The sequence below is a fragment of the Bombus vancouverensis genome, chromosome 15 (assembly GCF_051014615.1).
Source record: "Bombus vancouverensis nearcticus chromosome 15, iyBomVanc1_principal, whole genome shotgun sequence".
NCBI lineage: Eukaryota > Metazoa > Arthropoda > Insecta > Hymenoptera > Apidae > Bombus > Bombus vancouverensis.
In genome coordinates, this window is record NC_134925.1 from 9,110,384 (window position 1) to 9,137,930 (window position 27,547).

The following is a 27,547-nucleotide window of genomic DNA, read 5'->3' on the forward strand; positions in this document are numbered from 1 at the left end:
AAATTTTTCAGAACCAGTAAAGAAAGATAAATTTTCAACAATATGAGCGATTTACGGTGGTCACAAAAAAGGGATTCGTGTATGTCTTTATTATCCAATGAAACTTAATAAAAACAAAAAGAAAAGTTCTATATTTCACTTCCATAGCGCCAAATTTTTCTAATCGCCTGAAAATACTATAAATGCTACGAGATTTATTATAGTCAAGTCTAATTAACTAATGTATCAGTGTAATAATAAATACGGCGATGTATAAATATTTTTTACAGCCACTGGAGAATTCGTTGGAAAAAAATGCACAAATATGACGATAATAATATTTCGCAAAAATGAAACGTGACGATATAGCGCGAGTATATTTCGATCTATTGCAGCTCTCAGGACAAAATATACGAAATTCGCGTGCAGCGTTAAGAGTAGCTATTAATTGAATCGTGCAAGAGGGAAATCTTGATGCTCTTCGTGCCAATCTATTCTCTTCATAGCAATTCGACATAAATCGAGGTTAAAAGCCGATAGGTGTTCGCAGTTGGGAATATCAACGATTTCAAGTGGAATCGCTCCACGCAGATAAATCCGCCGCGAATGGGATTATTGCGCTCCTTCGAACCGCGAATCCGGTCGAATCTATGAAGACAACGAGTACCGTGAAATAGGGAGATTTCCCGAGGAAACGCCGAATTTTCTGGTGACAGATATCCTGCGCGTCCTAGAAAGTAACACGATCCACCATATTTCCAGTAAACTCATCGTTTCGCCCCATTTCACCCTCTGACATCTGTTTATCGTGCGAAGTCATTTTGACCCCAGCCCTGTGTGTTCCAAGACAGAAAATGCATCTCGAGGAATGCATAGAGAATTTGAGGGGAAGCTACATCACCTCTGAACGTCGAAGACCAAAGCCATTCGGTCGACTTCCAACAAGCAACCGCACAGCAGCGTAGGTCGCGGTCGATCGATCCACGGGATTTCAATTAACCGGCTGACCGAGGAAAAACCTGCAGCAGTTTGGATGCTCCGGAGCACAGGAGGAGGGGTGCTGGGAAAGGAGGCCAGCAGAGGAATTTATATATGAGCCGGTTAAAAGCCACATTAATCAATTCCACAAATTGGAAAGTACAGGAAAGTGATGATGTTACGAACACAGGTTTTTAATTTTATCTCGCGGTTTACCATTATTTATCATATGACATTTTACCATAATTTAACCTAGAATTTTACATTGTGTATCACAATTTACCTTAGAATTTACTGTTATATTCGTTCCATTTTCTATCACAATTTATCTTAGAATTCACCACTTTTATGTCTTCTTTATGCGTTGAGTGAACTTTTGGGAAGTATTCGTTTCTAGAAAATTGAATATCAATTGTATTTAACGAAATTGAGAAATCAGTTTGAAGACTTTTATATGCATATCGTACGTGTTTTATAAAACATTTTGAAATCTCATTGGCGCTGTAATAAGGCACGACTGTCACTATTATATTGATGAAATCTGAAACCTTATAGAAGATTAATATTCGAAATTGCGACGCACTGATGTTCGTCGTTATTGTTCACACTTTCCCTGATACTCAGTCTAATTCGTACACCCCTGTTCTTTCTGTCACCCTCTCTGCTTAATCTCTTTTCCCCTATCACCCCTTTTTCTTACACATCGTATAACAGCTTTTTATTCAACGCCCTTCTATCAATTTTTTCCCTCCTTATCCACTCGATGATCTTCTTCCTCGAAAAGATCCTTTATTCTAACGCTTCTTCTAACACTTTTTTCCCCCATTTGACTCTTCTATCATTTCTCCTCCTCTTCCTTCTTGGCTCACCCTATATATGTTCTCAGCCCAATGTCCTATCTTGCATTCAGGTCATCTCCAAACTAATTGCCATTCGATTCATCCACTCTTTGAAGCTTGGCAAAAGTTTCCCACCGCATTTCCCGTTAAACCCCGTCGCACCCCCGAACAAACCACTGGGGGTTTCCGGCACTTGGAACTTCCGTCTCTGTTCCTCTTCACTCCGCTTTGCTTTACACCGTGACGGACAAACTGTGATAATTGCTAGGGAAACGGTTAAGAACCGTGATTCATTCAGAGTGAACCTGTCAATGGTATCGAGATGAACTATTTATATACTTTTGAAGAATTATTGCTATTTATCGAAATTGGAAAGTATTCTAAATATCGCTTTACCTCGAGAGAGTTTTTAATGTCGAAAGGCATCGACGGTTCTTGTTATCGGATTTTATATCTCAAAGTATAAACTAACCGAGCCGAGAGCCAAGAGAGGTGAAAATAAAGAATATTCGTTTGGAGAATATATTTGTGTTGAGAAATGAACAAAGAAAAGGCAGTGAAAACGAAGAAAATTAAATTGCCGGGTGTATTTGAGATAGAAGATAAAAGAATATTCATTTGGACAATTTATTTGAGATGGAAAATGGTAATAAAAATTAAGAATATTCATTTGGCGGATTCATTCGAGATAAAGGATAAGAGAATGTTAATTTGGGGAATTTATTTCAAACGAAAAATAAGAGAGGAGATAACGATGAAAATCGAGAATATTAGTTTGGCGAATTTATTGGAGATAAAAGATCGAAAAAAGTACGCGAAAGCCAGCAACATTAATTTCCAGAATTTAGTCGAGAAGAATCGAAAAGGATCCATTGGGATTCCGATCTGTAATCTGGGATTGCAAGAGGAGCAATCTACGCGATTACCAGTCTCAACTCTTGAAATTGGGTTTGTTTTCTGTACACTTCTACAAGAGACCACTATTACAAGAAACATATGCCGATGCGTTTTAACCGACCACGTAGAAGGATCGTACGAAAACGTTGAATCACTCGACTACGAGTTCGATATATCTAATTCTATGTATAATGGTGGACATTGGGAGAGCGGCTGAGTAAAAATAAGTGGAAGAAGTCGCGGTATCGAGATGGTAGGAGGTTGGGAAAGCCACGAGATGGGAAGAAGGATGGATTGATCGCGTCCAAGTGAGTTAAGCTTTACCCGAAGAAAGATTCGAGGTCGGGGCTGGTTCGTTTGACGAAGGTCCCCATTTTCCCATTACGGATTCCCCGTGATACGGTTCGTTCCCGTGGCGTTCGCGGAGGCTAAAACTTTCCCTTAATGACACAAGTTTTATTGCGGGCCATCGTTCAACCTGCCAGCAAGCCGACAAGCCAGCTGGCGACGCGTCGGCTCCCGGCCTACGCTCTGCTCCTCTTCAATTCCCGCTCTAACTAGCCAACTTGTAATTGTAACTCGAATAACAACGATCGAGTGTCCCGTTCGCAGAGCGACGTTTCCCCTGGCCACGCGAAATACGCGTGGTAAAATCCGCGGAAAATTAAACTGGCCCGCTGAAATACGGATTCAGCGTTCTTTCGCCGAAGAAGATCGAGATGGGTATTCTCTGTGCCAGGATCATCCTTTTGAGGAAGGAACTTTTATCGTCTGCTGCCAGGATTCAAAGGTCACGTGCGTGCTGATTCGACAAATACATTTAAAAAGTGATTGTTATATAACCATATGAGTAAAATTTATTACAAGAACCGATTTCCTTTTTCAGTATCCATGATGATAATGATGATGATGATGATAAGTAACGCACATATTAATTACTCATAGTACAATATACATAACGTACACATTTTAATGAATGTTATGACTGGCAGCGTTTCTAGAAGAAATTGAAACGGCATGCAATCCCACTGGACACCTTGGCAACGTCCAGTAATAGCCATAATCAAAAGCGTCTGAACGTTTATGGTAACTGCCTCGAGCAACTATCATAATTGTAGGAGTCAAAGCTGATTTGTATTCGTTCCTTAATGTCTGTATAAATTTAGCACGGTAGAACCTCGGTTATTCGAAACATCGGTTATCCCGGTAAATATCGTGGATATTCGTTCGTCTGTGAGACACAAGCTAGGATATTGCAACGTTTCCGGATCGTCCTTATAATCTCTGCTTTTTATTTTCTCCAGAAGCGCAAAATTTAGTTCAAGTAACGCATTTCTTTTCAGTTTCACCTAAAATTAACGTTTAATTAGTATGTACGTTTAATTCATCCGATTGTAAGGGATATAGATATATATATACGCGAACGAAATTACTAACATTAAAAAAGATATGCAATTTAATAGCCCAGGGAGATTGGTAGAGCAAAAATGAGCGAAACATATGTATAATCGAAATTCTACAATTACTATTACAATTTTTATATTTTTATATATTTTTCTTTTATATATCTTTCTAATACTTTCTGCATACACGGACATCTTCCTCCAAATTTCTTCATTCGGTATGATCAGCAAGTTCTTGAAAAATTTCATCGTAAAATGTGCCGTTCAATTTAATTTGTGAAAGGAGCTCGTATGACCTAGAAGGTAAGAGGGATTGAAGGAGAAGAGATTGGAACTATGCGGGCGATTAATCGCAAACCGATGAAATTATTAGCTTTGAAATTTGATTTGCCGCTACCGATTATCATCAAGCTGGATAACAAAATTAGTCGCGAATGATATAATCGATCGACGTTGGAACGCTGCATAGGAATTTTCGAGAACTCGATGGCACTTGCAGATGTTTTAATCAAATGTACGTCTGCTCTGGTCATTCGCTTTAATCTCGCGATTGCACGATTAACAGAGTGATATTTAGCCGCATCTGTTTCTGTCTTTCGAGATGAAGCAACGATGGAAAAGCATCGTGTTAGAGTCGTCAACTATGACCAACTTGACTTTAATGCAGTATATTATTCCGTATAATCGGAAACGTCGGGAGTCGAGCCACGTTTGTCGAGCTTATTAACGTCGCTGGCTCGCTTTGCTTCGCGGCCAAGCTTTTTATACACGTCGCTGACACAGTTACGTGAACAGCATTAAACCAGCGAAGCAACCGGGTAAAGATTCTATTTCGAGTATTATCAGTCGCTTGAGTACGCGTTAAGAAACGATTCTTTTAACTCGGATCGATAGAGTTAAAAATATTTATATACAAGGTGTCCTGTTAATCGCGGCATAATAGGTAAGCAGGTGATTCGAAGTGAAAATATGAATCGGAAATATGCAATACAATCTTTCCGCGTGGCCCTTCGTTTTCGAAGAAATCGAATCGAATCTTTTCTTTGTTGACTATATCGTGATTGATGGTGCGCGCCGTAAAGTATGGTTATTTGTGTCGGAAGAACATTTGAGCCGAGCTAAGTAATCGTCGAATCCGATTGCGAACAATTTCTATGCCATCTACGTTTCATAACAGATTATTACTCGACTCGTTTTTACCGGCTTGATAAATCGTCAAGTATATCGCGTACTTACATCGACGACTCGGTAGACACAGTTTTCTAAGAAGATATCACCTCTATTCGTCAAAAGGAAAGTTTGTTGAACTAACGTCAATATTCTCGTTTGTAATTATTAGAATTCCCTAGCCTGTGTATATTAATTTATCTTAGCAGATTATTTTCTTCTTTAGAGTATTTTCTTTAGAATATATACCATACAATGTATGTAATGTACGTATATTCTGTAACGTATGTAAAAACTATATAATTTTAGCTTAAACAGAAGCTTACTATATTTTTCGATATTTTCTCTTGCTGGGCCTAAAGCAGGCGATATTTCCTCGTTCTTCCGTTATTACATCAAAGATCAATGATGTTTCATGACATGTAACGAGTTTCGTTATTCTGTGCAGAGTTGAAGATTGAATTTTAAGGTGTGGGAATTTAGGTGAATCAAATAACCCTACCGTACTATATATAGGAAACGAAGGCGTAAGCAAATCATTTTTTTTCCATAGTCGCCGATCCACAGGGGGCGAACGGTGCTTCGTCATTTGCTCTAATGCTTTCTTCCTTCCTGCTTCGTGCGAGCGATCAATCTTAATTCGCGTGCTAAATTACCGACCGAAAGACTGATGTTCCCTTACCGAAGAAATATATTAAGACGCGGTGAAACGGTGCTTTTCGCGTGGCCGAGCGATGAAACGGCACTTTCCGATCTCACGTTTGCACCATTAATTCGTCACGATCGCGAAACCAAGCCAACCATCTCTTATTATTGCTGTTTTATATCGTTTGGAAAAGGAACGGTCTGTCGATCGGTAATACGAGTACGATGATCATCAGTAGAAGGAACATACGATAGAACCCTCGTACGTGTTCATCTTTATCGCATTTATCATCCACCCCTCTTTGGAATGTACCCATAATTGCAAATTCCGTTCCCAATTTTTCCTATAAGTGGGTTATGAAAGTATTTCAACCTTCTATGAATATGTCAGGTTGTTCGGAAAATTCGAAGGGAATTTTAAGGAAGATTCAAGTAGAATCAGACTTTCTGTCATTTATAATTTCACGAGTCTTTTTTTTTTGAAAAATATTTCGTCTTTTTTCGTTGCTTCAATGAAATTATTCCATTTCTTGTCTTCCATGCCTTTGACATAAGCTTTGCAGTGATTAGGATAAATAATACGAGACTACGGCATATTTGGTGAATGAGACAGATGGAGGAGAACATATGCTGTAGGTATTTGCTCAAATATTTCGATATTTAATAGGAATTTCTAATGAAAACCTCACGAACGTTTTCGAATTACGTGGTACTATATGTGTTACGTAAAACAGTTTGTTTCATAAATAATTGATAATATTTAACAATTGTCAGAATGATACTAGCCAACTTTGATGCATTTATTATCCATTCTAGTTTGGAATGTATTCATGAGTGCAAATTTGTGTTGCCTACTCATCCCATATAGTTTATTAAAGTATTTAAATAAAATACTTTGCCTGGTAAATAACTAATAATAATTACCAATTAGTAAAATGTTATCTATCTTTCACGAGTCGCGTTATATTTTAAAAGACCTCTGCCCGAGATATTTCCAGGCTTGATTCAATGAAACAAGATGTCTTCTCGTTTCGCGGTCGATCGCTTCCGAATCAAGCGTTCTTCGTTAATTCGGTTTCTTGGTCGCGTGAAACGGAGATCAACGATTTCCGCGCGTGAATTAGTAAATTGCCTGTCAGTCAAGCCATTGTAATTGCATTCAGTCGTCTTACGTAGCAATTGCTCGTCTCAATTCCCCGATCTGCTTCCCCGTTTCTTTTATTCCGTAAAAAGCGTTGTGATGATTGAGGAGTTTCGTGTTATAGAAGCTACGCGATTGGTAGTTAATTACTTGCCCCAGAAAATTATATATCAAGGAAATTCTAGAAGGCCAGAAGAAAACGAGGTAATTGTAGAAGAAAACGAATTTTCCGATGTATAAAAACTCACCTTTAACTGCGTTCAGCTTGTTGCCGACCATCTGCTTCGCCACGAAGGCTGCCATTTTGGTTCTTGTTGTTCAACACTCGGCAAAAACCAGATCTGCAACAAAAGATCTTTTTAGTACTGGAATTTGGATATATAGGATCGCTCGAAATTTTTATTCTTTTTCATTTTCTATTTTTTCTTCTTTTTTTTTTGAGGAGAGGATCCTTTAGAGAGTTTTAAAACATTTTGCATCGAATCATAAGTTTGTTCGTCTTTTCAAAGAATTTAAAAATACACGCCTTTCAATTTTTTAATGAAAAATACAAATTTATGAAGAAGCGAGAGAAATCAGTTGACAGTTGATTACACGTATGTATATAGAGTGTAGATCTTTACGCGTTTAAGAGAAATTAAAAAGAGTCCAAACGAGGAATTGCAATTCCGCCAGGCAAGCAACAAAGGTGTAACAATAACGCGCGAAATGTACGAAACATGCAAAAATATGAAAAATACTCAAACTGAGATACTTGTTATAGGATTTAATAGGCGAAATAAATTTGTATGTATCCAAGTTTCATTTCTTCATTTATATTGCTGAAAGTATGAAATTCGCTTAAAAATCTGCAGTGTAATTACACAGAAAGATATTACGTGAAAGTAAAAAGAATAGCGAAAGTGAGAATAACACTGTATGTGATCTTTTAAGAAGACACCAACTTATTAGTTTCAACTTATTACTTAGAACTTCAAGCAGGCGACTTATATTGCTCAACCTAATATTTTCCATCGAAGAGAAAAATATCGGAGAAACGTGAGGACAAAAATTTGTTGCACTAACGTCTCTTTTAAAATACAGCAGAGATAATAGTCCGGGGTGGCGTTTATATATATATATATATATCGAAATCTCTTTGGCCAAAGGGATAACCATTTCGGGTAATAACATTATATGGTTTCAGCTCGTAAATCCTTTTTATGACGTCATGGGAAGTAATACCGGCGTTCGATTCGATTTGAAGTTCTGGCAAGTGGCCGCGTAATATAACGGCGAAGGGACGATTTTTTCAAAGAAATGGCACACCCGCCGCGTGCGTCCGCGACAATTTGCCACGGTTTGTTAAAGAGAACGAGCCGATAGTCAAGGAATCGGCTTTTCGATAAAACGATTCTACCACATATCCGAATAAAACGTCGAAAAATATCCTGAGTGGAACGAGAGCGAGAAATGCCGCCCACTTGCCCATAGGAAGCTGCTCTTATCGCCTGAAACCAAGAAAGAAACGACACCGCGATCCGCGAATAATTTCCAAGCTACCGCTTGGAAATAAGAAAGCAATGGGATTTCTCTCGTTCCTTCGGGCGTTCGATGCAAGTATGGAAATAAATGTCGCGGAACAAGTACGGATCTTCTCTTCGCGTTGGTCACAACAACGCTATCTGTTTGTCATCTTTTGTTCGTCCGCCATGTAGGAGAAATTTATAAAAATGTAAATAGCAAGATAAAGTTGTAAGTACGTGGTGTTATTGATTTTTACGATTAATTGAGAAACCTTGCAGCCATTTGACAATTATATTCCGCCACATTAAATCGTCTGTTTAAACACGAATTTACTGCAAGACACGTGCGTTCTCCAATGACTTGCAGATGTCCGTGTGTTTTCAAGCGTTCCGATTTTATCTTCGATCGTTTTACGTAATGTACCATAATGTTTTGACGATAAATAGGCAAGTTACACGAGGAAATATATTAACAGCAACTATTTGAAGTACATTTCGAAAGATCGAATTATCGCCGAGTTATTTTCATCTTCGTATTGAGTCGCAGGTTGTAATTTCTGCTCATCGTTCAACTGAAATAAGAGTCGTTCGATTGGTAATGCAAGCGTTTTTACGCAAAGCGAGACGATCATTCGACTAATAGTCGTCGAGGGGCAACCTTTGCTTGAAATATCACCCCGTGTTCGGTCGTTTTCTCTCCCTTCGGACTTCCTTTCATTTTCTCTTCTCCATCGTCCGTCGACCTTCTCTAGTCTCTTTCCGTACGAAAATGAAATACGCATCTCGTGGGACGGCCACGTCGATGTCGAATGTCGATGTCGAATGTCGACGTCGACGTCGATGTCGATGTCGATGTCGATATCAATGTCGAGACGTCGACGTCCTCGGTCCGGTCACGATAAAAAGTATTTTAATTTCGCGACGCCGACAATTTGGCAAGAAAGCGGCACGAATTCGCGAATATCGTCCGAGAAATGTTAAGATGAAGAGCAACGCTCGATACAAATGAGCTATCACGACAGATCGTGATTATTCTAAATAAATAATAATTGCGAAGGAAGTTTGCTCACCACCCGTGCAACGATATCGTAAATTAAGGAACATGTATTTTTATTATTTAATTTGTACTTTACAATTTGTCCAGCTGGACATTTGGTAAATTTTTCTAACTTAATTGCTAATTAACATGAGGATGGCTACCCCTAGCGGGATACCATCTTCGAGTTTGACTATTTTATTTCCTTAGTGAGATCAGTGGGGTGTTTTCTTTTTAAAAGGAACATAACCGCGGAAGAGAACATGACTAATACACGAATTACGTACCTAAACGCGCGTGTGTGTCAATTTTCATTGTACTCTGAATACTTGAAGAATCACTATGATGCGTACGTATTTCCCCGTACAACGCAACGTATATTATTGAAACGCGCGCGAGAAGACTTGCTCGTGTGCATCGTATCTAAGCGCACGACAGTAACGAGATGTTGCTTATCGGCGTGAAAACTGCCATGTCAGCGCGTTGAATAATTTAACGGAAAACTCTAGGTCACCGGGCCGGTATCTTGTGCACTTTCGGTTGACCTTGCACGCAGCGCCGAGACGAAACCTCTAGCGTGAAGGAACAACGATCGTGTGTAGATCTGCGTTAAAAATTCGATTTCTTTATAGACGTATGGACTACACGAACGTATAGATTCTGACAGATTGATGACGCTTTTAGGTGTTCAACGTGTTAAATAAATTACTCGGCTGATTGTCAATTATGAATAATATATGATAGTGACAAATATAACGAAGAAACGAGGACACACGCAATGAAGAAAACAGAAACAACGAAGAATAAACGTAGGAATAGGAACTGGGCTAAATATTTGGACTGTCAACGCGTTAGGGAGTGAAATAAGAATGGCAAACGTAAAAACCAAAAGTATTTCGAGATTAATCGTAAAAAGGGAGAGAAATTACACCATGTCGTCGTCGTCGGAAGTAACTACAAACTGTAACGATCACTTTAGTGGAACGAGATGATGAGAAGAAGATATTAGCGGAGTTCCCATATGGAACACGAGAGTCAAAAGAATTTCGAGATTACAATCGTTCGAAAGAAAGCACGCTTTTATCCAAAGTAACTATTAGGATGTCCCAGCAATTGCTTGGTTGCTTTAGTTTCTTCTTTCTTCTTAATTCTTAACTAAACGCGTTCGAACTATATTCTTGGAAACGAGGCTTGAAATGGAAAAATTGTACTTTACGCTTTTGACTTATTTTCACATGTGGAATAATCTCCTGTTGATTGTTTACTCATCTGTAATTACAGCCTAGTCTGTAATTAGCTAACTTTAAGTATACCTGAATTTTCCAAATTTTTCATCTTTTCGAAGATGAAGTGTCACATGACAAGATTCTATATCTTCGATTCGTCTTCTCGTTCAAAACCAGCCTGTCGCCGAATGGACCACAGTTCGCCGGGACATTTTGTACGAATAACTATAACGATCATGTAGTCGGCCGAGATAACGAGAGGAGGATATTAGCGCCAAGTCTATTGAATTAACGTTAACAGAAATCACAGCAAGCGATAACGAGCGAGTTGTAATTAAATCAGGCGTTCCATAGGTTGTTCGCGTTACATCGTTGCGCGATTATCGCATACAGACGTCACGAGTGCAACAGGAATTCTATTCCCTTAGCGAGGGAAATGCGTTAATGTCTCCGGTCTGGCGCCAAGGAAATAGAATTGTTAGACGAATCACGGCTGTCGCGTTTCGCTACAAATCGTACGGCAAGCCTTCTATTTACAGCATTCACGAAATATTCGCCAGCTCGTTCATGCGAATTGCCGCGACACGAACAAACATCTCGTAAGCAAACCCTCTCCGAAAGAAACTCCATTTCTCATACGACATTAAAGAAATTCCTCTTCTGTATTTCTAGGAGGGAAACTCGGCTTGGTCGTTTGTGTTCCGACGCCGGATCCATCGGCGTCGCTTATCTGGCGTCTGGCACAGAAATGGTTGAAGCAAAGTGGCTGGTCAGCCGAAGACACGGAACAGAAAAGATCGATAGAGAGAAATATGAGAGAGAAGAAGTCTTTAGAAGAGAAATATGGTAGAATGGAAGGGGAATACACAGGGTATTTAAAAAGCAGGCTACCGAAATTTGATACTGTGCTTCTACAGGGGTGAAAATATATCGAGGGCAGGAGTTACGAAATATTCGGTGGTAGTAGATATTTTCTAGAGATTATGAGAATGGACGATAATATTCAGTAGATACATGTTCGTGTCGTGTGCTAATTTTTTTACTAAATATATATTTCTAATAGATCTCATAACTTGCATATATATTTTCAAATTCGACCAATATATTCGTGACATTCACTCGGTGCTAAAGAAAATAACACATATACGACACAAACATAACATTTTTTCGTGGTAGAAGTTCAGCTACTTTCGTGAGTCAATGTAATTAATTAGTATGCACAGCGGCTGCAGAAAGTATTTGCACATCATTATATTTATTGCAGTATCTACGTACTACGTACTAATTAATTAGATAGAAGTATATTAAATTGCATATTATTTACATAAGAATACTGTCAGTATAAAAATTTGATATTACGAAAGTGGAACGAAGAATCTTATGAGAAATCTTAAAGATACTTTTTACAGCCGCTGTGGACGTTGCTGTATATACAATGATAGTACAAATACTTTAACTGTATTTCTGAAACACCCTATGGAAATCGAGAGAAAACGATCACGATGGCAGAAGAGAGAAAGACGAGAATGGTTGGTAACGAGAAGCGGGTCGGTTGCGAGAAGACGACGCCGATAAAGCAGCGGTAAACCGGCGTCGAGACGTCTCGGCGCCTCTCCCTCTTTCCGTGTTCCTTTCCCCGTGATTTTCCAACAACGCGCGACAACTTTATCCCGGCGACAATGGACAAGATGAGGTTCGCTTCGCTGAGATATTACGTGTTTTTCCCACAACCGGCGGAATCCACCGCACCACCGGAAGTTCCTCCACTTTTTCGATCGCCACCCCTAATCCGACACGGCTTAAACGCTCCGCCGCTCATCCATACGGAATCGCGCGGCCATGTTTTTGTTTGCTCAGCCGACGATTAAATGGTTCCCGACTATCTCCGCTTCCTAGTAGACGATCGACCAACTTTTCCAACGTTTTTTCACTCGCGCATCGAAAATCGGATCGCACTCGTGCAAGATCCGTTCGGAGTTTTTCAGGCTTTTAGTTTCGCACAGATCGCGCGATATTTTTCAAGAATGTTTCACGTGTTGAGAATAACCATCTTCGCGTAGAGTTTATGTAGCGTTTTATATATCGTTTTTATTGCGTCGAGTAATAAAATTGTTCGTCTTTTACCAGCGTATGGATTTCGAGATACGTTATAAAAATTATTTGAGGAGCGTAAAAGCTCGAATTCTTACGTTCTCAATCTTTTGATAGAAAATACTTTCCTGTTTATAGAGAAACAAACTATCCGTCGATTAGATAAATTTTATCACGTCGGATAGACAGATAGATAGATCGAATTTATTTAACAAAATGTGACTGAACCAATGTGATCCAATTTATTTTTCAAAGCATTTTTATATCTGTAGGTATTTTCTTTTCGTTGATTGCTAGAGACCGAAGACTGTTGATTCTAATTTCTAAGGTCCAGCAAAGAATCGGGAAATTAACTTTGTCGAAATGTAAAATTGCAAAGTTATAAAAGAGATGTTTCTAAACGAACCTGTAACGTAACTTATAACTGGTCGGTTCATCGATATTATTAGTTATCGTGCAAGACGAACCCGAGACAAAACAACTAGGAAAGCTATCGAATTGCAGTCAATTGGAGTTGCCGACTCACATTGTGGAAACTCGATCCGTGAGAAGAGGAAGCTCGCGGCACAATACGGCGAAAAATTGGGGCGAAACAAACTGAGAACGCTTCGCAGCGTTACCGCGATCGCCCTTTATCGTTCGGTAAACAAGCGGTCGCGAGTCACGGGAAATATTTGCCGTTCTTAAAAGTCCACCCAACCGGCAATTTGGCCAGCGTTGGATAAGAGGAAGTTGCTGGAAGGATTCGCTGTCGAGACCGTTTAAAGCACTGCCTGGAGGGTCAACAGCCTGGCGAGGAGGTTTAACCGCGATTCGCCTTTTAACTCGGAAGACAGATCGCCCGCCGACTAATTGACAATCGAGGGAAAGAACGTTTCCGGGCGGTAGACCGCGAGAGCATTTCCTCTTCTAGCATTTCCACCATCGAAAAGAAAAAGACTCGAGACAATGGTGGATTCCACTTGGCAACCGGTACTTTCGGGACACTACAATTAACGAATTCCAGAAATTATTCCAGCACCGTGACAGAACGATACGAGGAGAGAGTCAGCGACGACGGAGGAAAAGCCATTCGTTTCCGGTGCAGAGTCGGACAAGAACGTCGACGTCGCGCAATTCCAACGCGACGAAGAAAAGCTACCAGTCGAGTATGGGACGAGAGAGAAAGAGCAAGGGAGAAGCTGAAGGACACTTCGGAAGAAAGAACGGCCGCCTCGTTAGAGCACCGACCACCTCCGGGCATCCTTGGCTCCTCGATTCCTCTGCACTAATTAAATACTGCCGAGACGCGGATTCGGCGTTCGACTGCAGCGAAAATCTCGCCTACGGATCCTCGAACTGTGCCCAGAAAGGAAGGATTGGAACGACGACTTCTGACACTCCGTTTAAGAAGAGTTAATTATCCCTGTTTTCTCTTATCCTTGATTTGCTCCCGCTTTAGTCATCCCCCTGATGCATCGGCTAACGAGCTGTTTCTTTCTTTTCGCTTAAACTGATTTTCGTTGTTCTTTCAGGGCTAGGTCTTCAATCGAGTTTCTTTCCGATCAAGGTTTCTGGGTTCGTCAAAGGTGGCTTCGTTTGCGATTTAAAGCATTTCGAAGGTTCTGTTCGATGGTGTTCAGGCTGAAGTATATGAGTGAAAGTGAAGTAGAATTAGACACGCATGGTTGCTATAATGAATAATTGCTTGGTGTTATTATATCTTTAAGATGTTAATCCGTGATACTTTTTAATCGACGAACCTTACGACGCCGTATTATACGTTCATTTATATATTTTTATATCAGGTTGTCCGGAAAGTATCCTTCTTTCGCAAACGTGTTTTTTTACAACAGTGCACCTTCATAGAAACGTGAAACCAAGTCTGTGAAGTGGCACGGTGTTTATCTCAACAAAACAAAATGGAACGTACGTAATTCGACAGAATAATATAAAACAAAAAACAAGAAACTTTTCGGACAATCTAATAATTATTTTTAAATTAGTCGATTTGAATTTGAATACATTTAAAACAAGTGTGTATTGAACGCGGTATAATGATTTGTTTTATGCTGTATAATAGCCATTCATTTACCGATGAAAACGAAACTTGCAACTTTCTGATGTTATTACGGTTATCATGCAAAATAAGAACTTACTTTAAACATTTTATCTCATTGAAGAATCCTTACTCCTCAACTACCTACGTCTCCAAAAACTGTTCCGTAGAAAGCAAGAATTAACTCTCAGCTTTTATTCTAAAATTCCTTTGTACCAATTTACTTCTCCTCTGGAAGAAGTATAAGAAAAGGAATTCATTACTCGGGAGAAATATATAAGAAAGGAGAGTCTGTGAACGGCAAAAAGGTTCTTTCCTTGGGAAAAGAATTAGCAGAGAACCGCGGAAAGAATTCCATTAGTGGACGAGGCATCGAAACACGACTCAATTAACGAAACTACAAATTCACGAAGCACGCAATAATCGCGATTATCGCGTGCATTCTCGGCACGCTTCCGCCGCGTCTCGTCGCCTCGCTTCCTGTCCTCTTAGAGCCCCGCGAAATGCAGACCTTCATAGCAACCTCTGCTACGTGATCGCGGTGACTAGTGGAATGAGGTCGAACGTGACGTTCCTCGGATGAGGTGCTCGCGAAATTAAGATGGTCCGTGTCGTTCCTACGTTTCGTCTGGTTGGTTCTTCGAAAAAAAGTTGTCGAATGTTGTGCAGTGTTTTTTTACAACGGCTGCGTGATCGTGAAAAAGTCACCAAACATCTAACTGAATGGTATCGTCTGTCCGTTAGCTCTTCCAGAATCGAGTGTTCTTGGAAGTTTAATCGTAAAAATTATTGAGTTGTTCGAAAAATTCATAGGGAAATCCAAGAAAAGTTTGATGATATCGTTTCTTTATAGAATTAGTATGTATATGGTTGAAGGATAGATTGTTCGCTTGAAAACTCTTCGTTATTTATCTTAAAATTAAGATGCCTTCTAAAATCAATAACATTCTAATTTAGATTCGACCTTTATTTTTTATAAATGTACTATATCAATATATATATTGGTACAACCGCAGCTGTTTTAATTTAGGATTCTCGATTTTGTCGAATTTGAACGTAACAAAACTAGATATTCTATTTAAAGATCCAAAATTGATCTCGATTCAACAAGAGTTGTAACAATTTCATCCACGACAAAAACCGATACCATCGTATTTTTTTCAATCCTACGTATTTTATAAGTAAAATTGTAATTTCGTATTTGAAGCATCTTCGAGGGGATAACATTGTACGAACACCTTGTATATCGTTCAACGATGTACCAATCCCGTAAAGACACAAGCTCTTCGAATCTTCTGTAAATTCCCCTATGAATTCTTCGAACGACTCAATAATTCTTAAAACGTAGAGAAATAAAACATGAAACAATAGGAAATGAGAAAAATTATAGCCTTCTCGCAATCGAACAATCATCTTAAATCACTGAGCGTCGTGGGTTGTTCTCGTCTGAGCTGCACTTTCTTCGACATAAATTCAACTGGCCGAGTGCTTCCGTGTGTTGCTTGCGATTTCTCGCGGCGAGCACAGCGTCTGAGTAACGTTTCCTGATACGATCGCCCTTGCCTGTATTTTCTTTCCCCTTCGCCACTTGAGATTACCAAGGTTCCCTTTACTAGCTTGTAGACGGAAACGCGAGATTTGTTGGGAAACAAAGACACCGCTAATGGAGAAGTTCGACGCCTCGAGAGGAACTACAACGTAGATTTCCTCCCACTTCGATTATTCTTGCGTTTCGCTGATTCCAAATTAACCGCGTTATATCGAACCCAATTGCCTTTCCAGTCACAGCTTCGCCTCTTGCCTTATGATTCTGTAATATTTATTTTGTGTCATTATTGTGTGTAATATAATTTTGTGAACATAATGAGACTGTAATGTTGGTTCAAAAACTACCGCTTTGAACGCAAGCTTTAATCGGCTAAACGTAGATTCGAGGAGATCTGACGATATGATAGGCAAAACGACTACTCAGAACAAGAAATCAGAACTTGGAACTCTTGTTCGTGAGTTTTTTTTATTATTATTTAATTTGTACTTTGCAATTTGTCCAGTTGGTCATTTAGTAAATTTTTCTAACTTAATTGCTAAATAACATGTGGATGGCTACCCCTAGCGGAATACCATCTTCCAGTTTGACTATTTTATTTCTTTAGTGAGGTCAGTGGCGTGTTTTCTTTTTAGTCTTCTTTCTATGAGAGTTTTGCTCGCTTCAGCAGCCAGCTGATTTGAATGTGTTGCCGTTCTTCCCTCGTATTTTTCTGCGTACCTGTCAATTTCTTCTTTGATCGTTGGTATTTTTAAGTCTTTGCGTATATCCTCGTTTCTGACATACCATGGGGCGTTCACTATTGTTCTCAGTATCTTCGATTGTAGCGACTGTAGTTTATTTATGTGACTCATTGCTGCTGTCCTCCATAGCGATATTCCATACGTCAAAATTGGTTTTATCATCGTTTTGTAGATTTTTAATTTATTTTCTATGCTGAGTTTAGAACTTCGACTAGTTACCAATACATTTGTCTTCATTTTATCCGTATTTTGTCTGTAATTGATTTAGTATGTTGCTTCCATGTAAGTTGTGCGTCTAAGCGTAGTCCTAGGTATTTAACTTGCCTTGTTTGTGTTATGTGCGCGCCATTCAATTGGATATTTTGTGGTTTCCATTTTCTTAGTGTAAATGTAATATGGTTCATTTACTGGGGTTTGCTTTTATTTGTTTATCTTGTAGCCATTTTACTATTTTTGCGACGTGCACTTGTAGTAATGTGGCTGCTGTTTCTGGGTTAGTGTATCTGACTAATACAGCCGTGTCGTCCGTGAATGTCAGTATTTTGTGTTCGTGAGTTGTACAGATTCATTTTTAGCAATATATCTAATAACTAGTAAAACGTGATAGGAGTTTATATTCATGTTTATATTCAGTTATGAATAATATAACGCAGTTTCGGTGGAATGTTGAGAACAGAATTTTAAATGTCAATTGGTAAATGATTTTTTCAATGAGAAGTTCAAGATGTGTCATCAATTCTAAAGTCCATTGAAACTGATGAAAATGTCTATGACTAGGAACAGCTTTCACTTTGTTCCAATTATTGCGTCTATTTAATATTTTAATTTCTCACTTCAGTGTGTGCTTTTCTCAAGTATATGTATTTTCTTTTCTATAAAAGCGCATCTATGTAATGATAACAGCAAATAATCGACGCTGCTTCGTACTATTTCAATTGCAACATGCCATTTGATTTAATTGAATTACCAGGTTATATCGAGGCAATCTCCGCGCTGTGTCCCAAAGACGAGAATTTTTCTCGCTGAAGATTCCAGACGATTGCCTGTTTATTTCGAGCTATCGGAAAACAGCGACGAAACGAACGATTCGCGAAATTCCCTGTTTTCGTTGAAACGTCGTGGAATACAAATGAAGAGAGATTCTTCCTTGGGAAATTATGCGAGAATTCCTCGCGTTTCACGCAGTTAATGCATTCTGAAGAAACCTTCTCCCGAATGAAAATTAAATGATAAAGTTTGAATCCAGGCTCGTAGTTATCTGCCATTGCTAATTCTTCTATAAAACTTACGTATGTAGATTCACACCCACTCAAAAAGTATTCGAACAACCGTAGAAACTTTTCATGTATGCACAAGCCGTTTTGAAATCTCATTAGAATTTAACAGGATACGATTACCGTAATTATTTCGATGAAATTTAAAAAGTATGCACGTGGGCGTTACGTAGGCGTTGAAACGTCATCAGTTTCCACCAAACGATCGTCATTGTAGACGTCAACATCCACCATGCTCGGGCGCTTTCACGTGTGACGTATCTAATACATATTCTCTGATGAATTGATTTTATTAGCGCGTTACTTGATTCAACCACCATCGGAAGTCTCCATTCTAGATATGGATTAACTACCGAGCATTCATCATTCGATACGCTCTGTTCCTGGTATCGTTAACCAGATCATGAATATCCAATGACGTTTCCAATTTCCAACCGTTTCACTTTATCGAAACTCTTCAAAATATAACAATATTCAGATAGAAATAGGAATAAATGTCGCGTTCTCAGTCGTGGAAAATTGTCAACGATCATCTGATTGTAGAACTTTTAAGGTTGAATCGACCACTTGAAGATTTTCGAGCGAGAGGAACACGTGTTTCAATGTTTCATAAACTTAAGGTAAAAGTTGTGAAGTTAATTCCTATGGAGTCTTTATGTAATTTAGCGGTATACTTCGTATCTTTCACTTTATAGCATCGATGTGTACGTCTGATCATTTTCATAAAAGAAAATCTTTTTTCTGATTCGGTTCGATCAATATAACTGCGGGAAAAAATATTTAAAACGTATCTTTCACGTGTCTTGATCCATGTTAAAGGGATGAGGACATTCCTCGATACTAGGATTGAAAACATATTTCACAGAATATCTCAGAAACTATGGGGTTTAAAAAAATCATTCAAATTGTTGAAGTGGTCATCACTTCTAGGAAAACTCTACATTTGATCTTTTTAGTTTTCTCAAGCACTGAAGCCATCGACAGCGCGTAGACAAAAGACTGCGACGAAGACAGACCATAAACGGTAGACAGGCGACGTTGGCTTCGGGGTTTTCAGTTATTCGGTAACACAGCTAGCGTGCGGATCTGGACCAGCTGAAATTGTATTCTTACTTATAATTACACTTCTATTTAAGTATATTTTCTGTCTTACAATTTATCCACGAGTTTTCTCTGTTTACACATCGCATAACCTCAACACAAATGTAAAGTGTTAACACTTTGACTGTCACACGTTTCGCTCAGAACGCCACAGTGTTTTAACACAGTGCACCGTTAGATGCGAGATTTGTTCTCATTCTTCTTTTTATTCTAATAAAAAGTTTAATCGTTCAATGGGGCACTTTTTATTTCAAAGTATCTTCTATTTATCGGTTATATTCAAAATGCCCTAACTCTTAATTTTCATTCAATTTTTACAATTGTAAGAAGTTCAAGGGCTTCGTTCACCAATGACCACCGTGGCAGTGAAAGTGTTTTAAGGAAGAAATTCAACCCTGTAATCATTGAAAATGTTTGATCTTTGCTGCAACGCTGATGAAACGTATACGCGGCAAGCTCAACTCCAGAGATTCTAAGGTACCGTGCTGAGAAGGCTTCGAATCTCTCGTTATTGTCGTATTGTTTGCTTGATGAAATTTCTAGGACAAAATTACCAATAGAACAGTAAATTGGATGGAATAAATTCGCGACGCAGAGTACTCAAGGATCGTTGCTACGATCTGTACCGGCAAAGGTAAGTAACAAGTCGTGTAATGCCGCGATCCATCAACACGATCAGTCGATCCATCAAAAACGATCCAGGATTGTCCTCCGCTGTCTAGGAACATCAGGCTTCCCGATACGAGCCACTGGTTTCATTAATCATTTCATTCTCCTTGTTTCGAGCAGCTTAGCGCTGACCCAAAATTGCCAGCCTGTAGTTTATAGTTACGAGAATTGAAGAGTTTCGGAAAAATCTCTCGAACGTAAGAGCAGTTTCTTTGAAACTGGCACGTCATATTTCGCAATATATATATATATATATATATATATATATATCTTATAAAACTTTATTTTGCGTTGGTTAATGGCTCGACTGTCAACCTATCCGCGGTTTCATCGTGTGAGTGATAATATGCACTGACCTTCGTGGAGCATCACGCGTCACAAACTACCTACAACTCTTGTATAACTTGTGTGTCACGTTGTGGAAATTATGGTTAGCTATTTTCAGGTATATGTGTAAAATAATTTGCTGAGAGTAATTAAGTTACGTCGGGTATATGATACGAACGTAATTCTTCTGCTATACTTTAAGCCGATAATTCAATATGAGTTCTTCGTTATTTCATCTATTATGATTTATTGGTAAGAGAGTTCGAAACTTCGTAGAACTAGCAGTAAGAGAATACAAAGTTTTATCTGGTTCTCAGTGGTAATTAAGAGGTCGTAATTTTCTAGAATTAACGGCGAGTTCTAACTTTTTCTCTGTTGCTCGTAAAATAATTTATTCCTCGACTGAGAAATAAACTGCACTTTTCCAGGGAACTGCGATTCGGTATCGAAGTTAATTAGGAAACGGCCAATTAACCGAGTTCTGTCGTGCCCAGGCCACTAAACGCAACCCGGTTACGGCCGCCTCTCCGCCGCCACGTCTACAGCACGAATTGTTCTTCCGAATTCACCGCGTTCCTTCGTTGATTTCAAGCGTTTTAATGGAACTCGACGCCTAGAGTTTGCAGATCTCCGGAAATTTTCCGCCAAATTTCAATCGAAAATCGACACGAAGAGACGTCGCTATTTCGGAGTCGAAGGACTCTCGTCGGAGACGGCGAGCGTCGCAAAATATTCTCCATTTCGATGTTCCATTAAAAAGTATAAAGGAAGAAAGGTAAAAAAAGTGAAAAAAAGTATACGAAAGGGGAGGAGATAAAGGCTGAGCGATAAACTAAAATGTACACGACGGAGCTGGATTTCGAAATTTAGAAAAAAATTTCGCGCATGAAATTCAAGCACAGGCGGAGTTTTCAAAGTCATCGCGGATAGATGAAACACACAAAGGCGTTTCAGAGCGAACTTTTTTCGGTTTTATCGCTCGACCGGCCTTTTTTCCCCACTGTTCTCCTGAAACACACACGTTGATGTCAAAGCGGCTCTATTTTCGAGATTACGTTTTGCCTGGCGCGTTCCCGGCGCACACCATTCTCGAATCCTTTTCAATTCACAGCGTTAAAACATTGATGAACACACAACCACGAGAAGATGAAGACAGATTAACGTAAAACGAAGCTAAATTACGCGGGCTGATACGAATCTCTGTGCGCGCGCCCTGCGACCAGTGATCTGAGTAACAGAATTACGAATGATACACGTGAGAGAAGAGCCGGAGAACCTTTCTTGTAGAGTGTATGGGTGCGGGCGAAAAGCGATTCAGAGAATACAGAGATGTTGTGCGTGTGCAGCTTTTAAACTTCCCAGGACACAAGTTATTTCAAACTGTTGAAGAATTTGTCTCCTATCAATTATTGATAATGAAGAGTACAATTTTTCTGATATATTTGTAGAAAAAAGATATAATTATACACCACTTTACTTAATCTCCTGCTCCATAAATCGATCATCCAATTAACTTGACCCACTTACTATATTGCCTTAGTTAAAGTATTAAAATGGCTAGTATTACATCATTCTTTAAAATATGTTGAAATATTTTAAACTCCCTCGGTGCTCTTAATTTTGTAAGCCAAGGTACGTTCTACTGACTGTAACGAAATAATTGCTAAATATTTTTAATCGAAAGAAGGAACTCAATGGTCGTAAAAGGAGATTATGAAACTTCAGTTTTTTCAGATGTCTTAAAATACCGGATAGGACATTGTGATTAAGACATAACAGCATACTTGTTCGAAACGACGTTAAGCTACTCGTAATATCTCCATAGTAAATCAGAGATGGTCCATATTATTCTGAAATCTCGGTGGAAGGCGATTCTCGTTTTTATTTCTACCGAAAGAGAGAAGATTTTCAATGTTTCGAGGAAATCCTTGGTATAAAATTAAGACAAAATACCATTCATAACGATTCTTTTCTATTTTCCTCGAACTTCAGAAATTTTCTGATAATAGAAACGTAAGATTTGGTCAGAAGTGATCCAGAGAACGTAGTGGAAGTAAGCAGGGCAGCATACTTTTATTCGAAACGATATTAGACTACTTTCTTTTTTATTATTTAATTTGTACTTAACAATTTGTTCAGATGGACATTCGGTAAATTTTTTCGAGCTATTAGACCACTTATACACCTCGATCGTAGATCGCAAGCGAACCAGACCATTCTGAAAGGAGGATGTTAAAAAATGGTTATTTTTAGTTGCAGGAAATAACAACTCCAACACCGACTTTGCATTCACATGTGTGTGTCAGAAAAACTCCCAATCCGATTTTTCTGTTGTCCATCAGTACGTACACCAAATATTTTGAGAATATTTATCTATCACCATGTATTCGAAATAACGAGAATAAAATGTTTTCTGTAAAATGCTGTTATTCTGTTCTGCATCAATTTGATATCTTTGATAATCAATGTAATAGGAAGAATCTCTTATCACGATTCGATACCAAACGTAACATAACATCATCCTTACCATAAGCATTTCCCCGACTGTAAGGAGATGTAATCTTACGATGACAAACATCATAGCTCAGAGTTGTGATGGAAAAGAATTGCGATTGTTTCGACTATCGTGAAACTACAATAACAGTATCTCTTTTCTGCAATTTCTCCCTCCAATTACATATCGATAATTACCTCAAATGATTACATAGCACTTCGTTTTCCCTTGACTTCAAACTTCAGCCGATCTATGACTGAATATGACTGACTTTCTCATTAATTATTTCGAAAATCGTTCAGAATAAGATGAAGTATAACGTTTAGGTGAATTCGATCGACTCCTACATTCTTAAGCTTCGATTCTTTTTTAACAATCGTTTCTCGGAGAAGCTGCAAGAACATTTTCTGTTCCTCGCAAGACGCGCTTCAACGTCCTGAATTCTTCAAGTCCAGGCGATGCCAAAAATGGCCATATTTTTACGATCCTCCTTGGAAGAATCTGGAAGAATTCGCGGATTCTCGGTGGAATCATTTTCTTCCGATATCGATCGCATTTCTATTTAATGCGTGTTAAATTCAAGTCGCGACACGTGCTACGATTTTCCTGATACACAACCGGTACACCATATTCCCTGGTATTGCTCTTGCACATCCTTTTGTTCGCTGTAGCCGGGGCTACGGCCTCGCTAGAAAATGTAATAACTCAAAGCCCACGGGAGGCGGCGCAGACGGAGACGGAGGCGAGAGGCAAGACACACTGGCGGATACAGATTCCCGGCGACCGGGGAAAACTTGCTGTTCTCGTTACTCACGAGCGTCGATCCGCCGTTGTTTATCGCTGGTTGCGCGCTCCTCCTAATGTAATATCTTCGTCGGGTTCGCCGCTACGAGGAATCGTTCGGCCCGCGATAAATTCTCTTGGAAGAATGCGAGAGGCAACGATCGACACACGTTTCCAGCCATTCTTTTCGATTTTAAAAGCGTCCATTTCCTCCTGTTAACCCCGTTACACGATCCTCCACGAATCGAAGCGATCCCTCCTAATATTTGTCACGAGAAGCAGAAGTTCGGTGCTTGGGTATTTTTAAAAACGATACTTTATTTTCTTCGTAAATTCGCTGGTTAACTTCTTCGATTTAATTTGTTGTATCAGTTGTATTTAACACTTTGACTGCTACGGTGGTCATTGGTGAACGAAGCCCTTGAACTTCTTACAGTTGTAAAAATTGAATGAAAATTGACAGTTAGGGCATTTTGAATGTAACCGATAAATAGAAGATACTTTGAAATAAAAAGTGCCCCATTGAACGATTAAACATTTTTATTAGAACATCAATAAAAAAAAATGAGAATAAATCTCGCATCTAACGGTGCACTGTGTTTGCATCCATATGTTTGAGGGGCAATCTACGAATATTATTATAAACACGGCTTAGAGAATAATCGTAAATGCTGCTTTATAATCGTATAATTGAAGTTAGAAGTGTGCACATACCTTACTGTTATATATAGAATGAGCAAATACCGTTTACTAGTATCTTCTACACGTTTCAACGATATATTCTGCACGTTTTGCTAACGACGAAACAACGAATGCGATTGGTTTGTTGAAATAAACGAAGCCTTGTTATAATATGTCACTATCAACTGTTACCAAGGCGCCACGGTGGTCACCCGTGACCATCAATAAGATAAATGGTACATTGGGGAAGAATATTGTCTTACATCATCAATTTATTATTATTTTGCCATTATATGCTTTGAATAATAAAAATACTCCCGTGGCGTCCTGAGCGAAACATCTGATTTCGGCGTGGCAGTCAAAGTGTTAATAGGTAGTCGTAGATACGCGTGACCATTGTTCTACCGAGACTTTTCGCGCCTCTGTTATGCCACTTTTTATTTTCCTCCCATTCGCCGCATGTTCGAATGATCTTCATATAATCGTTGCTACGCAACCAACGAAAACGAGCATCTTCTGCATTTTGATGGCGTTCGTGTTATACTTTACGTGACAACGCAATGTCGTTAGCAAACCAATACGAAGCTACAACTGTTATACTTTCGCGTTGCATCCAAAATTTAATGACTTAAATTGGCAGAAACCTGGTAATATAAACGCGATCATTTCTCTGCAAGTAAAAGTACATTAAAACCAAATCGAAGCTACGTAAGTAAAAATAAATTTTCAATAAACATTTCGCCTCCTGTTTTCATTTTACTACGATCGCACGGTTGCAGTAAACGCGATTACCACTTTCTATATTTACCGTAATGCTATGCCCGAAACAATGCAACCAACGTAAGAAATCGCGCGTTGTCAGAAGCCACGATATCTGTGCGCGACGTTACGCGAGAAATGAGGTACGTGCCTCGTGGAAGAATCAGGTCGAGAAATCGAAGAAGAGTCTTCCTTATTATTCGAAGAAAAAATCGAGAAGAAACGAAAGCTGAACGGAAAAACAAAGACGAGGAGGAAGAAAGCAGACGACAAAGACGTATCTTGGTCATCGTCTCGTAGATGGTTTCTCCAGCAGTGGATATAAAAGGCGCGAGGGGGAGGTGAGAGAATCGAACGACGAAGGGGCAGAAGCAAAGCGGAACAAAGCGAGTCGAGACCCGCGTTTCACGCGAAACGGAGAAATATTAAGGGTTGCACTCCCGATATTAGAGATCCTGCGAGAGATCGGCAACGATTTGTTCCAATGAGACGTACCGACAAACGCTTCTTCCAATAGCTCCAACGGTATCCCTATTTTCCTGTAACGACCAGGTCGTTTCTCTTGTCGCATGGGATTTCCTTCCTTTCCTTCCGATTCTAAGGCTCTTTGCTCGTCGTACGCTCGCTCTTTTCCGGGGCGAGAACCACTTTTCCGAATTCTTGACGCGGAGAAAAAAGAAAGGAAAGAAGGAACGAAATAGACGAATGAAGAGAAGGAGGAGCAGAGGAAAAAGAAGCACCATTAGGGTGGATCTCGATTTCGCGGTAGAATCGAGCGGAACGAAATGCATTCTCGTTCGTGCAGCAGAATCTCCGAGGCGTAGCTCGTTACTGCACGCAACCTAATCTGTTGCAGCGATATTGAACTGCCTCGTTGTATAACAGTTACCCAAAACGAAAACCGTGGCGTCAGAGAGCACGTAGCACCGAGAATTAATCCTTACATTGGCGCCCGATTACCCGGTTCTCATATTCCTTCAACAATTTTTATGCCGTCTCCGATATCGTCATCGTATCGTCGCTTCGAATCCCTGCTTTGCGAATATTTTTACACGGATTTTCAAAATAAAATCTTCCAGATATTTCGAAACGAGGAGAAGATTCCAAGTATTGTTTCGTTCGGTAAATTCGTAGTACGTTCATTGCGAACTTGCAGTAAGTTCGTTCGCCTTAAGTACCATTTTTACTGTATAGATTTTAGAGAATGTTTTAAAAATCGTTTAAAGCGCGTGAGAACACACTTATTTGGATTTTTTGATGCCACATATATATTTCTAAAGAAATAGGATGAGAAGGTTCTTGATAGATCTTGTATGTAATAAGTCTGTGGTACTGTTTCAAAGAAACAGGAATGAACTTATTATTTAAACTAATTGCTGGATGGTAGAGAAAATTGACGAGAAACCTTAGAAATTCCTTAATAAATAAGGTTTCCTTGGAATATCCTTTATATTTGACGGGTAGAAAGAAGACGCCGACGATAGTCAGATACTTTGGTTATCACAGAAGCATGAAAATTTTGGTTGCCAGCTCGAGAGTTAACTTCGCCACTATGTATCTTCGTAACAGGAGTACGTACAAAGGAGTTGCTTTATAAGGGCCAGTTCGGCGTGTATTTTACGAGAAGCCAAGCGGTTGTTGTATCACGGGACAATGTCGTAATAAGTGGCTCGATAACGAAAACTCTCAGCCATCTCGAAGGAAGTAAAGGAGAAAGAAGAAGAGAGGGGTCGAATCCGTTGAAAATCCACCACCCTTACGGGAGTAAACTTTCGCGTTGCAAGATGTATCGTGCTTTTTTCTTCTCCTCGCTCTACGTATCGCGCTGTATTGCACCTTTTAACTACCGCCTAGTGGCCGTAATTTTGCCTTTCATGCGTTCTATCCAACATCGAACACGCGGTACGAAAGTATTACGGAACAAAGTTTTTAATTGCAACCGGAGAATCATCGAGAAATTGCTGCGTTACGGTGCACAGGTTCGGAACGCGTTGCTGTCTTAATTTTTACAACACGAATGGAAATACAATATCTGTATTATGATTGTAGGACGAGATCGTTACATCTATTTTCCTTGACAGGCTTTTTCTTTAGCGTCCTGCGTTTGCCAGAATTTTTATGTAACACTCGCGACGATAATACGTGTCAAGGCTGTGTACAATAGAGTGGAACGAAATATAGAAGCAGAGTTTTTTGTGCTGCGAATGATTGATTGTCGTTAATGA

At 39.3% G+C, this 27,547-nt stretch overlaps 1 protein-coding gene across 1 annotated transcript in view; it reads right to left on the minus strand.

Annotated features, from left to right (window-relative positions):
* Positions 1-27,547, minus strand: part of cpx (synaptic transmission protein complexin) — a 326,307-nt gene that overhangs the window by 191,941 nt on the left and 106,819 nt on the right. The window contains exon 2 of the mRNA XM_033350043.2: positions 7,298-7,390. Coding sequence (XP_033205934.1) covers positions 7,298-7,352 — 55 coding nt within the window. The 5' untranslated portion in view covers positions 7,353-7,390. The remainder of the gene's footprint in view (positions 1-7,297; positions 7,391-27,547) is intronic.